Raw genomic sequence first — 15242 nt, 5'->3', positions numbered from 1 at the left:
AGGGCCACCAAAATTGTGAACTGAATCTGGTAGGGAAGTGCAATGGAGGAATATCATCAGAAGTAATTCTTGCTGGATTAAGCCTTAACTCTTCTTTCCTGTGCAGACTTAGATGGTGTTAGGCTTTTGGACAGCAGTTTGACAGCATCAATAATTTGGTCAGTGGCCAAGATTTATAGTTGGGCATAATTGGCATATTGATGCAACCTGAAATATTTTCTTCCCAACCTTCCCCCAAAAGGCATGTGCTGGAGACAGTCTTCAACAATGAAGACAGTACATTAGCATTCCCATCTTGTCTTTAGAGTCCAACTTTCCACCCTGTCTTTAGAATCCAACTTTACTGGCAAGACTTCACATCTGGTTAATTGCAGTAAAGTATCCTTTGATGTCAATTACCCCACTACCTCCCCTTCCCCGAGTTTACAGCTTCAAATTCCTGGCAAGGAAGAGAATTGGAAAATGTCCTCAAATGAGAATTCGTGAAGCGATGTAATCTTACGCTCTTCTTGCTCAATATTATTTCACCAAAATAATGATGCAACTGAGTCATGAATACCCAATTGAAGGTATTTGTTATAAAATCGGAGTAAACCCTGAAAGAAAAATAATCCCTAAAAACTGTTTCCATGAGAATCTGTATTGAATTTTAATGATACCAATTACCGTATATTCCGGCATATAAGACGACTGGGCGTATAAGACGACCCCCAACTTTTCCAGTTAAAATATAGAGTTTGGGCTATACTCGCCGTATAAGACTACCCCTCTTTCAACGCACACCAAATAAAAATTAAAAAACATCAGATTTGATTTCAATATGGTAATTTTAATTCAAATGCTTATGACATAAAGGTACTTAGCAGGAAAACTGTCACTTATAAACATAAGGCTGTTTGTCATCAAACATGTAAACATAAAACAGTGCAAGTGATTAAACTTTTCCTAATTCACTCTAAAGCTGAAAGGAAGGATAAGACAATAAACCCATGGGAGCTGCCATGCTATTTGTTTTCTAAGCTGTCAACCAAACTGGAACTGATGATGATAGGAGGAAGATAACAAACAATAGAGAGAGCAAGTGCCGGGCAAGTCCCTGGCGAGTCAGCAACGCCCATCATAACTGCAAGCTATTTTTATAGGTTTTGCTGGCATGATACTTTCCCTTTAAAAGCCTTTAAAATCATCCTGTTCATCATCTGATATCATAAAAATATCAATGACATCTTGTGATACATTTGCAAGGCAGTCATCGTATGGATCGAATTCCGTATCAGATGGTGTGGTCTCAGCTTCGGCTTCCTCTTCATCTTGCCACAAGTAGTCGTCCTCCATACCATCTAATGAATTTGATATGCCACACTTCTTGAAAGACTTGATTATTGTTTCTGCATCAATATCATTCCAGGCTTTTATGACAAACTTGCACAAAACATCCAATTGTGGAGCACGCATGTTTCCTCCTTTTGTGAATGACTTTTCGCCACTAACCATCCATTCATTCCACTGTTCTCGAATGCGATCTTTAAATGGCTTGTTTAGGCATACATCCAGTGGCTGTACTAACGATGTTAATCCTGCAGGAATAACTGCCGCATCTGTGTTTAGTCTTGCAAGCTTTTGCTTGGTGCTGGGAGTTAAATGAGCCCTGAACATATCCCACACCAGTAGACTACGTTTTTGAATAAGTCCACCTGGTCGCCTGCTCCATACATTATCAAGCCATAGCTTTACCCCTTCTTCATCCATCCAGCCTTTTTCATTCACATGTACAAAACAACCAACAGGGAACTTGAGTTTTGGCATTGTTTTTCTTTTAAAAATAATCATTGGTCTCAGTTTGGCACCATCAGCTGTGCATGCTAGTACCACTGTAAAACTGGACTTCTCATGTCCTGTTGTTTTAATTAAAATTGTTTTTTCACCTTTTTGATGGACAGTTTTATTTCCAACCATATCAAAATTCATTGGAGTTTCATCCATATTTCCAATACTACTTAATGCATAGCCATGTTTAATGCGCTGTTGTATTATGTATTGATGGAAACTAATTGCTTTGTTATCAAGATCTGCAGGTAATTTTTGTGCAATTTTCGTCTTTTGCCTCAGTACCATATTATGCCTTTCCAAGAATCTAGTACACCAGGATGCAGTGGCCTTAAATCTGTTGCTGTGATCTGGGTTAGATTTGGCCCACTGAAGTGCAAACAAACGTATTTTATTTCGTGTCACTACATAACCGTTTTGGCGATGCTCATTCACCATGTCTGCTACATGTTTTTCAAGTTCTGGCCAATGTGGGGTGCCTCTTCTTAATGCACACTTACCCCTTGGCATACTCTTTAATGCTTTTTCATTTGCTTTCCAGTCCCGAACCATCTTTTCTGTTACTCCATATTGTCTTGCAGCAGCGCAGTTATTATGTTCCATGGCAAAGTTTACAACTTTAAGTTTGAAACTGGCTTCATATTTCTTTCTTCTTGCTGGTGGAGCCATGATGGGGTCTTGACTATTGGACATTTGTATACTGTACTGTATGTATTGGTGCTGTACTGTATGAACTGGTACAGATACTGGTGCTGTACTGTATGTACCCAGTATACAACAACCAGCCAATCACAGCAAGCGATGAACCTTGGCTGGTTGTTGTATACAAAGCCTGCTTGGATTGGGTGGGTCAGCTCTCCCTGCCTGCCCAACCCTTCCTGTCATCTTATAGGCCAGGGGTAGGCAACCTTGGCTCTTTTATGACTCATGGACTTCAACTTCCAGAATTCCTGAGCCAGCTATGCTGGCTCAGGAATTCTGGGAGTTGAAGTCCATGAGTCATAAAAGAGCCAAGGTTGCCTACTCCTGTATAGGCCCTAGGGAAAAAATGGACAAGCTAATTCCATGAGGGAGGGGGAAAGGGAGCACAGTTTCTGAGTTCTCATTGGCCACCTGTAAGTCCAAATGAGTAGCTCAGGGTGTGTGCGTGCACATGTAGGCATGCGTGTGACTCCCTGGGTCCCTTCCATTGTCCTCCCCCCAGTAGCAAGCTTTGGCTTGGAGCAAGCAGGCTGCACACAGGGATCTCCTCCTCTCAGTCTTCCACCCTGCGAATCCTCCACAGCCTCTCCAAGCTGAGTGAGCAGAAAGCCTGCCTGTTTGTCAAAGGCTCTGCCTTGTCAATCGCACACACACCTTGATGAAAATTGCCCTGCCTGCAAAAGGACTTCTCAGCAGTTTTTTAAAGCAACACTACCAAGAATGAAATTGGAGACAGCCAGAATGTTTAGGGAAGAAGGAAAGGAAGCAGTTAATAAACTAAGTAAGAAAGGCATTCACCCTTCGAAAACTTGCATTTCCATAAATGTGATAAGTTGCCCCCTTTTCAGGTAATGGAGGGGGGAGTAAATGCTTTCCTTTTAATTTGTTATTAAAACTCAGTGCACTACAGTACTTATAGATGGGAGCCAGATTGACCAGCCAGGATCTGTCATAAATAACACCACAAATGCACCATGCAAGTTTATTTAGGCAGGGGGGGGGAGAAACTGCTTGCATAAGCTCGGGCAAAAGGATTGTGTAGCTGTTTTCTGTCCCCACTCCATTCCTGCTTCTTAACTCCGAGAGGAATTTAGCTGACACCCCTCCCCTTCCAGACCCATAAGCTCCGCCTCCCCCAAGCTACTCTCACCGGCAGTGAGAGGTAAACGCTGAAAAGCTTGCATGAAGAAGCACTGAGAAGTGCCTCGAATGGACGCAGATGCTTAGGTTTGTTTTCATTATATAAAAAAACCACCCTACAATTCTTTTCCCCCCTTCCCCATTACATGGGCCATCCCTTTCTACTTCCTTTGAATGAATTAATCAGGGGATGGCCACTACCAATCCGCAGTTCTGGAGGGGTGGGCAAGGAATTGGGATGCAAAAGGGAGGGAAGAAGAGAGGAGACGGTTTGCAATGTAGCATTATAGAATGGGGATTAAACCTCCAGGAAATCTTACCGTCACGACAGCCAGATAATGCCTATCGTACTCTCAGAGATATCTTTAGTTGATCGGCTGGTTTTAATAATAACCCTAGGACTCTTTTTGAGTGAGAGAGAGGGGGGGGGAAGAGAAAACTTGCTGAGTAATATTTTTCCGGCGTATAAGACGACCCCCCACTTTTGCGAAGATTTTAAGTGTTTAGAAAGTCGTCTTATACGCCAGAATATACGGTACATATTTTAAAAAGTAACAACAGCAATAATGAGCTACGTCAGGTTTTTAATGGTTATTAATACTATACATTTTCAAGAACAGTCTAGTTAAATGCTGATTAATTATACAATTGAAATCTCATAACTTAAGAACAATGTAAACTTACTCTGTGATAAATCTGTGTGAGTATTGCTTCCTTTTGGATTCATCTTCTGTGCTTGACCTACAGGAACTGGCTTGTAAGATTGACCAGTAGCTCTGTACATTGCTTGGACCCAAAGGATCCGATCTTGTTCATCATCACTGGCAAATATCACTATGTCGCCTTCTTTGACAGCATTGAAGAACATCTGACCACCTTGAAGGCCTGCAGAATTAGAAGAACTCAGGATTCAGTCAAGTTAACTGACGTGAAATTAAGTTTTCTCTTTCCCCTTCCTCCTTAACTAATAACTGGATTTATAGTCTACCTTTCAGTCTAAAAAGAGAACTTAAAGTGACTAAATTAATAAAAACATAATTAAAGGCACAGTTAAAATGTAAATGTTAAAAATCATTGAAATCACTCAAAAGCTAAATTGAAGAGATAGGCCTTGATGTCTCTGTTGCAACCAGAAAACATGGAGGACAATTTCAATGGGAGTAATATTATACAACTTGGAAAACATGCAAAAAAATGTCTAGCCCTGTCTACCCAAATGATGGCATATTGAGCAGAAGCATCTTCAAAAGGGTCTCTCACTTTGTCTCCTCACTTTGATCCTTGTATGTATATCAATGGATTGTGCTCCCACTTAAATACATTTCTCTAGTTAACCAACTTCCCTTGAAACTTTCTGTCCTAAGCACTTTACTGTACTAATTAACTGGTTGAGTGAGTTTTTGCTAAAGAAAGCATAAAGGGAAAATTTATATAATGGCTATTATACAAAAGTGGTTACTTGATAGCAGTACCATTTACTACTTTGCATTTGATATCTTCAGGAGGAAGAGCACTATAAGATCAGAATCAAAACCTTATCCTCAACTTTGAATAAAATATTGCTTTTCAATTAATATCAGTTCATGATATCAATGCCTTTAATAGCATTAAAATAATATATAGCCTGGCAATTCAGATCTGCCATGAGATGGAGATGTTTTTGATATGATAGAAAATGATATAAAAATGTAACCTGACCTAAAATAGTCTCTCTCTCTCTCTCTCTCTCTCTCTCTCTCTTTCTATCTATCTACCTACTTACTTGATAGGATTTTATGAAAAGATAAAACAAGCTCTCTTTTCTAATTTACTCTGCAATCAGATATTTTAACTCATTTTGCAGAATACCTGGATGGGGTGCTGTATAATCCACAGTGTATCCTTCAAGTTGCATTAACTCCTGAGGCTCTGATTTTTTCTCTCTGTAGCTGCACATAGCAAATGTATATTGGCTAACCTAGATGAAACAAAAGAGAAAGAGAAGCCCTGAATTAGCTATACTTCACTACATCATGTTATATTGACATTCAGCTCTTAGTTCTGTGGGACATGAGACATAAACTAGCTGTTAACAATGGGAATTATAAATAACCTGCCATGTGGCTTAGAACAAATATGTCAACTGTACATTAACAACTTGAAATTCACAACAAAACAAATTGGTTTACAAAATACACTTAGATATCAGGACAATACCACTAATCTATTTGTATGCTAGAGGTCTATAGTGATCCTTGTGCAATAATTGTGAAGTCGTAATTTGAGAAGTAAAAGTACCTTTTTATCTGTCACCAGTATCAATCTTGAGAAACAAGGCTAAATTGAAAATGTAACCACTATTCTATACATTTTCATCAATACATTTTTTAAACCAGGTATATGTAAGGCATTTGTTCATTTACCTTGAACACTGCATGTCCTTCCAACTGACACGAATACACATATATTTACCTTAAAACTTAGAGTGCACAAAAGTTTGAAAGTCACATCTGACTTCGCACAATTTGTCTAAGAGCTGTACTTCAGCAATGGTTGGTGGATAGCAGGCCCTATTTTTTCCCCCTAGATGGAAAAATGTGCACATGCAACATGATACACAGATAGCTTTGTATCAATGAACTGACCACTGCAAATAAGACAGAAATGTTTGGCTTCACCCACTTGGGAAATTCTGAGGGCCACACATGAGATGCTGGTGTGCTCAATAAAGCCTCTGGTTAAACTTTACAACTCCAATAAAAACAATCAGGAAAAGTATCCAGAAAATATTTGGACCTTCAATTCTGTGTCATTGCTGAGAAAAGTAATAGTTTTGAATACACACATGCCATTTGCATTTGACTCCAGGTTTTTGATTATTGTGGTCAGGTATAAGATTACAAAAAGTGCAAAGTGATCACCATAATCAGACAAATAGGTTAAGTAGACAAACTCAATGCTACCTGATTTAAATGGCTTTTTAAAGTTGCTGGGTGGGGTTATTCATTATGTCACCCATAGTTCATCTGCCACTTAATAACCCTTCAACATAAAGATAAAATATAAATTTAACACAACTACTGCAGTGTCAACTGTGCAGGAATTATGAAAGGGATGGCAAAATGCCCATCTGTCAATATTATTCTTTATAGGCATTCTACACTAGGTCTATTCATAAAACCGAAGTGTGCAAGTGAAGGAAACAACCTCAGCAACTTAGTGCACACTTATGTGAGTGGAATCAGGGGAATGGAGACACACAGTATCTCTTTCAACTAGATAAGACTGCTGTTAGCTTTGTCTAAGCTTTTCTGAAAAAATAGAAAACAAAAGGAAAATCACTGAAGAAGAAAATAGAGACCTGAAATCTCAGGTGTTTAAGATTATACATGGACAGATATCAATATGAATTCAAAAGTGACTTGTAATAAAACATCACATACACTATGTTACAATATGCTTATACGAGTACTATTTAATTTATACATAATTCTATCAATCTGTGTCTGACATAAAACTGTAGGTAGTAGTATTTGTGTATAGCCTAGCTTGGCCAATGATCGCAAATACTGCAAATGAATTTTAATGTTCTCAGTTTCCTGCATATTAGATAAAGGCATGAGATTGTATCTGTACTCTTTTTGTGTATTATATTCACATTGTTCTTTTCATATTTTAGTCACATATATTTTAGTCTGCCAAAAAAAATAGGTACCATTCCTGAATTCCTCGCTGAAAAACATACATTATGTCTATGGGAGCAGGAAGGGGCAAAAGTTAATTTTCAATTTACAAAGCAGTTGTGGAGATTGGACAAAAATATTTGATGAAAGCCCTCCACCATATTCTGATAGATCTCTGGGGAAGGCCTATTAAATTATGAAGGATATTTTTGCCTGCCAGCATCCATGAATATGGAGAAACCCAGTTGAAAAATGAACCCTCATTGCCATTACCTTGCCATAACAAGTTTCTTGTATCCATTCATCTTCCAACTGGGAAAAGACCCAGTGACATATTCCAGATTTTTTGGGAAGTAGCTTTAGCTTCCTCTGAGATCATGCCTCTGAAGTTTGATAGATTTGTCAGCTGAAAGGACCTTGAGGAAGCCCAACAGAGTGCTGTAATCACTGAATGATTGTCTCTTCAATCAGAAGAGAGTGATAGGGATGGGCTGATATAAACAACCTTACTTTATTTTCCGTCTTTGCTATTGCAGTGTGTACCAAAAAAATGCCTGCATATCTTAAACTACTCTATACATTTTAAAATTACCATAACACATTACCTTTGTGGAAATTCAAGATTTTACCTAGTATGTTTGTGCTCACTGCACCCTATGATCTTATGTGCTCAGATCTCCATGAGAAATTCTTCATGAGAAAGACAGCTAAAATAATGAGAATTCATACTACCAATGTTTGGAAGTGTGAAGAGCCATTGAGTTATATTCTCTATCTGGATCTGTCGGGATTGTTTTTTTTTTTTTAAACTGGGTATAATATAGTTCCCAAACTCCAGCATGGATTCAAAGGAGAGAATCTGTCATTGACTAGATCTATTGATAACTTTTAAAATGTATATACATCACATACAGTATGATTATCACTGAAGTTATAGAGTTGCAAATGTAGCATTCATAAAATACAGAATTGGTTTAATGAGCTGCCGGTGAATGCTATATTTATACTCTTACACACTCTGAAGCACCATTTTGGAATCCAAAGTGCTGCACAATCTTGACTGGAAGTGAGCATTTATACACTTGCTCTCTTGAATATAGCCTAGAAAGAAATTCAGGATTTTGTAAATGAGTTCTAATAGAACACTAAATCCATAAATAATGGGATTACTACAAAGAGTTGTGTGCACAGGAACTGTTTTGCTGAAATCAGCAAATCAGCAAATTGATTTTTACAGCTATTAAGGATATATATATATATATATAATGAGTTTATAAACTCATATATATAATAAGTTTATTGCTTTAACACCATCTTTTGAAATGATGTTAAAATTAAACAAGAAAGAAAAATCACTAACCTGCACAAGAACAAAGTAGCGCTTTTTCCATCGTTTCCAAACTTTTTGTCCAAGGGCATACAAATACCTGTTAAAACGTGAAGACAAATCATTCTCAGTTAAAAATCTTACAATGAAATGGCCGCAAATGAACATTAATGGAAGAATTGAGGATTTGTTTATTACATTACTCTATTTGCTTATCTTTAATATACATGGATACATTTTGATGCATTTATTACTAGTATTACTTATCTTTTATATAAGGAGCATGAAACATAGATCTGGAAAGGTAAATCAGTACTATACCATATGCTCCACATGAAAACTGAGATTTAGCAACTAAGGTAACCCTATTAGTTTAGAGCAGAAGCAAGGTTTGAAATTGGGGTTTTCCAGCTCATAGTTCATGTTGTGTTTCATGAAGAAATCTGTGAGTTTATAGTAGTTGTCTTTCAGAATGCTATTGAATTTTCAATCTTCTTCAATCTGGGGTGTGAAGAATTGTTGGGGCTACAACTTCCAAGACTTCTAGGAAAGGCAATCTCAATATGACTAGAACAGGGATGTCAAACTGCCGGCCCGCGGGCTGGATGCATCATCTGGAAGCCAGGCCCACCCCATTGTGGGCAATGGCAAAACTGACCCGATACATTGCGCGACGTCATATGACATGTCTGGTCTAGAAGATCACAGGTTGAAAAAGCCAAGAACTAAAGATAGCTTTCTAAGGTTTTGTGGTTGATATACAGTATAATAAAATCTGAGAGAACTTAATACTACATATTTCTAAAGCATGTTTTGCCCTCAAATGCATTGCATTTTTCAGCATACTCTGAATAATTTTATGAAACGTATTTATTCTATTTGCATATATACTCAGTCACTCCGCTTACAGCTCTATAGCCAAGAATTTGTTGATTAAATAGTGATTGAGTTAATGTATTGTGCTAAACCACAGGTGTCAAACTCGATCACATCATGTGATGTATGGTGACATATCATGACTTTTTTGCCTTTGCAGAGCTGGGATGGGTATGGCCTGCGCGTGATGCATCCAGCCCACAGGCCACCAGTTTGATACCCCTGTGCTAAACCATTAATTCACAGAGTATCTCTTAATACAATAGTTTAGCTAGATACTTCTACAATGCTTACCTTCTAAAAAGAGGTTATGAAGTTTGTCATGGCTATACATTCTCACAAAACATATACCTAAAATAGGGGTGGGTGACTTGCAACCTCCATCTTCTTGGGACCTTTAGATTAAATTTTAGTATTTAAACTACTTTAATTAAGAAACATAAGAAAGTTATACTGCAGCTTCTAAAACAGGCGTACCAATGAGAGGGAGGGAGGAAGGGAGACTATCTTTATAAACTCTACTTTCCCAAATCCCACTATCTGTATTCATGATCTGGCCTTATTTACTTATGAAATTTACCTAACACCCATTTCAATATTGAGAGGGACTCTTATCTTATTTATAGCTTTCAGCCTTGTCAAAAATGTTAATGCTTTCCTTGATCATTATAAGGTTATCTATCACTGCTCTAAGGCAGTATTATGCCCCTAATTAAAAAGTTATCCTTACAAGTGAAGAAAGATGAAACTGACTTAATCATGGAATGATACGAGGAAAATTTTGGTTTCACCGACAGACTTGAGAGGGTAGCAGGAACTATTGTGCTCAGTCCTTGTGAGTAAATCTTGAATTGGAGGGAGGCTCATCCAACCACCCAATGGAAAAGCTGCCAGATTTCTGACACGGGTCAGAAATCAAGGAACAGATGGATGTTTGAGTACCTAGAGAAGCATCCAGCATTATGCAAGTCTATTTAGGAGAACTCTATGGAAATAAGAATTGATCACTGCCACCTGAGAGTTTCGTGTAAGGTTCTACTTGAGTGCAACACATCTTTCTGTGCAAACCCAATCCTGTATTCTTTACACTCCATTTTAAATTGTGCCCTGCAAATCTCTTGTTGTTTCTAGGTTTTGCTATGATACTTGGTTCAGTGAACATTGTCTGCTGGAAGATAATCTATTCTCTTGAATTTGAACTTAAATCTGTATTTATAAAGACAACTGATTGCTGAATTTATGACCTTGTAATTGCTATACTAACCAACTTTAACCCAAGGGGGGCAGGAGAGTTACGCACAGTATACTCTTCTTTGACAGTGAAGGCAGTGGTTTATGCACTCAATATCACTGATCACTTGGTTAGATAACAATACTTTAAAAATGTCTAGTATGCAGGTAGTACAAAATTCCTATAAAAGATAACATATAAAAGAATATGTTCTCACACAGTTTCAGGGTAGAGCTGAGATTTCTACAAATGATAAATGTTGCCAAACACAAAACACACATATGAAAATAGCAGCCACAAACACTCTGGGATTGAAGAGGGACCATTTTTAACTTGACACTGGATAGTACAAGAGCCTATGGCAAGGAGAGGGTTGAATTGGGTATGTAAATGTTTGCAATTTAGGCCAAAGACGCTACCAGGACTTGCTCCTATAGGAAGGGAGATATAGGAATATACCTCTGTGTTCCTGTAATGTGCATACAGAATTGGACTGTCTAGGCAGGGAAGATGGAAGAACATTTGAGGTATAATTTTACAAAAATCAAACCCCTGACTGGAAATTTAAATCTGAGTGTGGTTGTTATATTAATTTCTTGTCTAGCCCCAGATCCAATTAAATCACAGAATTTGTTGATGGAGAGGAAGTCTCAGATTTTCCATTTTGTTACTTGCAGCGCACATAATTTGAGAATCCCAGCAATAGCCAATAAAATAAAAGGTACAAATGCATGCCTACTCCCACAGACCTGAACTAGCACTGCTAGCTAAAGATGAGTCAGATAAGTATCTATTGTATGCCTGGTAGGATGAATCGGATTCTTCAAAAACACTGTTTGCCATAGGGAAGTTCTTACTTGATTGTAATATTGTCTGTGGGCATTCTGGATATGGTTTGCTTTCTTTATGAAGCAGGGAACTAAATGCAAAAGTACATGACAAAAGGCATTGCAATGTCATGGAACCTCAAATGTAAAACTATGTTGCTTGGCCATTGAACTTTCCAAATTCAAAAAGTATTCACTGTGCACTGTGTACAGTGTTCAGAAGTGTCATAAGCTAAAATGCATTTATTTCTGTTAATCATATTGCTCGCGGGTTGTGTTGAAGTTAGAGTAATCCATTGCTGTTGCTACTTTAGTGGTTTAGCTCAATGGCTGAACAAGGAAACGTGCTCAACTGTTACATTTGTCACTTGCTACAGAATTTTAAATGTTATTGTTATCATTAGATTTTTAGCCCACCGTTTTAATATATTACTCAAGGTGGCAAACATAGCTAATCTTCCTTTCTCCTATTTTCCCCAGAACAACAGCCCTATTAGTTGGGTTGGGCTAAGAAAGAGTGACCGCCCCAAAGTCATTCAGCTGGCTTTCATACTTAAGGGAGGCCTAGAATCCACAAAACTTGTAGGCTGCTCTTTAACCACAAAACCAATGTGCTTCCTTTTAAAAAAAAAATCATCCTCATAGCCAGTTTCTCTGTAGTTGATAAAAAAAATCAGCGAGAAAAAGGCTTCTATTTAATTCTAAAGTTATCCAAGATGCAATAAATCTTTAATTTAGTTCCACAAGAACAGAGAATGTATGAAATGTTCTGACAGAATATTTTGTATTGTTTTTTTTTTGTAAAAGATATGTTTGAATGCTTTATATCAGTGGTTCTCAACCTTTTTAATGCCGCGACCCCAACCGGTCATAAGTCGAGGACTTTCCCTGCCCGGGAGCGCTGCGCATGCGTGGTGCCGCCCCCTGCGCTGGCTGAGGCGGGTAGCTGGCAAGGGGCAGTGAGGGCGCAGGGCGACCACTGGCTGGGCCACCAGCTGGGCCAGCCCAAGGGAGGTAAGGCACCCGCCGGGCCCCATGCGCGCCAGCAACCCTCCCTGAGCCCGCCAGCCTCCCACCTCCCACCCCTGGCCCTCTTTTACTTACATTTTTAGTAGTTGCTCAGCAGGAAGGGGTGGAAGCTTCCAGACAGCTTGCCTTCGCTGCAGACAACTTGCAGCACCGTTTGCAGACTGGGGCTTTTGGTGGGCTCAGCAGGGCAGAGACATCCTGGACAATTCCTATTGGCTTTTGAAAGCCAATAGAATTAGACTCTATTTAAGAGAGTCTATTCTACTGGCTTTCAAAAGCCAATAGAATAAAAGGGAGTAGCACAGGTAAGGAAAAGGGGAAAAAAATAGTGGACTGCGTTGTTTGGCGACCCCCGTGAAATGGTCGTTTGACTCCAAATGGGGTTGCGACCCACAGGTTGAGAACTGCTGCTTTATATAAATGAATGATATATATGTGAGACAAAGATTTATGGCACTTAAGACTATGCTATGAGGTTTGCCTATTTCTCTTTGATGTTTATGATGGGAAGGAGAGAGGCCTTCCTATATATATAGGCCTTCCTATATGAGTCGAGGTGGCGCAGCAGTTAGAGTGCAGTACTGCAGGCCACTTTAGCTGACTGTGTTCAGCAGGTCAGCGGTTCAAATCTCACCAGCTCAAGGTTGACTCAGCCTTCCATCCTTCCGGGGTAGGTAAAATGAGGACCCAGATTGTTGGGAGCAATGTAAATATATATATACACATTGCTTACTGGTGTACACCGCTTAGAGAGTGCTTGCACTTAAAGCGGTATATAAGTCTCATAAATAAATAAATAAATAAATATTATTAAATGGCTATATGGCATCATTATTTATTGGCTCCTAAAACAATTTACCGATGTTGTATGTGTGGGAATAATGTTGTTAATACTTGTTAGTAATCCATAAGTAGGGTTTATTTTTTGTTTAAGGAAAAAATCCATTTGCTTCTTGAAAATGAATTATTTACTTTTTATAAGCTTTTATTTATCACAGTTGAAGAAAAGGTAGAAAGGAAAAAAATCAGTACATATTACAGTTCTGTTCTACAAAAGGCTTTCTTAAAAAGAATCTAAGTCAAGGTTGAAAGAGCAATTAAAGCAGTCTCAAAATCTGGGCCATTCTGATAGTGTTCAGTTAACATGTGGCAGAAGTAATCATCCACTTGTGAAAATGATTTTCAGTTCATTCTCAAACACCTTTCAGACACTCATGATCCCATTTAACTGACAACAATACAGTCTATCTACGGGCATCACTGCATTCAGTGTGAGAACCAATAGGGACCAAATGCCCACAGGCACTTTCAGCCATCACAGTGTATTCTGTTCTGCCTAGCATAAAGGAAATTCTTCCTTGTTCTGCATTCCTTCTTTTATATAACCCCCACAAGATTACGCTTTTTTTCTTTTCTTCTTTTTTTTGTCCTTAGTTGAAGAGGAGAGACACAACAGATTCAAGATTATAATATGGCTAGGTCATCAGAAGCCTAGCTGAAAACATTCTCAGATTGATTTCAATACTTTTCTGTGCTCTTGAAAAAGAGCACCAAACACATCTTCACAAGAAATGGGATGGGTTGAGGAGCTAAAGAAAGAAAAGAAAACCCACATTGCCCAAACAGCTGTTATAATGATGTCTGGGGAAGCAAATATTCTGAATGCAAAGAAAGCTAAACAACAATGGAAACTATATCTAGTTTCTATATCAGTGAACTGGACACTCAATATATGAACAGGAAAATTGGCAGGAAGCCCCTAAAGAGTTTTACACTTTCCTTCTATCTCCCAATACATATGGACATAGAGAGAGGGGAGCATTAGGACATTAATACTGTTATTTACTGATGGCTCAAGTATCTTTCATCATTTTAATAAAGACAATTGAAACAAATATTTTTTAAAAAATCAATAAACAGGTTATCATGAATGAATACAAATATATGTGTCCCAGGATAATGTTGCAGGATCCAATCTGGGGACCAGAGTTTTTTAGTCTTCTGATTCGGAATGTGTCATTCTGGTGAGAGAGAATAAGTCTGAAAGCTCAGAAGACTAAAAACCTCTGGTCCTGGTGACTGACCCAAATTGGATCCTGCAAATAGGTTGTTGTTGTGAGGCTGGGCTTTATATTCTGAGTTAGACACATAATCTAGTTTGAGAACGAGGCTAAGCAATTGTTCAGGCTAGAAACGGTTCCTAGACAAAAATCTAAGCAAAGTATAAATAAAATAAGTACTGAAAAATAAGCCAAGTGCCAGCCTAGATACCAGGAAACTAAATTCTAATACCGGCCTAGGTATAAAAGCTGGCTGGGTGATTTTGGACCCATCTTTTTCTCTCAGCCCAACTCAACTCACAGGGTCGATGTATGGAAAAAAGGAGGAGGAATATTATGTACATTTTCTCTGTTGAGTTCTTTATAGAAACAATAATAAATACACATTCCAATACTGTATATCGGTACCTAGGATAATAGTAGCCTAACAGCTGTATTTTTCTAAAGACATAGGAGCATAAGTATCACTCTTTAAATTGAATTCCAATTCTTAAAACCATTTTAAATTTTCACTGATTTTAGATAAATGACAAAAATCAAATATTTTCCCACTTTTGGGTA

At 38.2% G+C, this 15242-nt stretch overlaps 1 protein-coding gene across 10 annotated transcripts in view; it reads right to left on the bottom strand.

Moving 5' to 3' along the window:
* The window catches only part of CADPS2 (calcium dependent secretion activator 2), a 387552-nt gene that overhangs the window by 167969 nt on the left and 204341 nt on the right, over window positions 1-15242 (bottom strand). For all 10 annotated transcript variants that reach the window (XM_039328305.1, XM_039328306.1, XM_039328308.1 and 7 more), the window contains 3 exons: window positions 8692-8758; window positions 5518-5626; window positions 4354-4554 (listed from right to left, as the gene is read on the bottom strand). In XM_039328305.1, coding sequence (XP_039184239.1) covers window positions 4354-4554; window positions 5518-5626; window positions 8692-8758 — 377 coding nt within the window. The remainder of the gene's footprint in view (window positions 1-4353; window positions 4555-5517; window positions 5627-8691; window positions 8759-15242) is intronic.

This window comes from Crotalus tigris, unplaced genomic scaffold (assembly GCF_016545835.1).
Source record: "Crotalus tigris isolate CLP2741 ecotype Arizona unplaced genomic scaffold, ASM1654583v1 scf7180000024375.2447938, whole genome shotgun sequence".
Taxonomy (NCBI): Eukaryota; Metazoa; Chordata; class Lepidosauria; order Squamata; family Viperidae; genus Crotalus; species Crotalus tigris.
The sequence above is the reverse complement of the archived record's forward strand: the minus strand, read 5'-3'. Positions and strand labels throughout refer to the sequence as shown.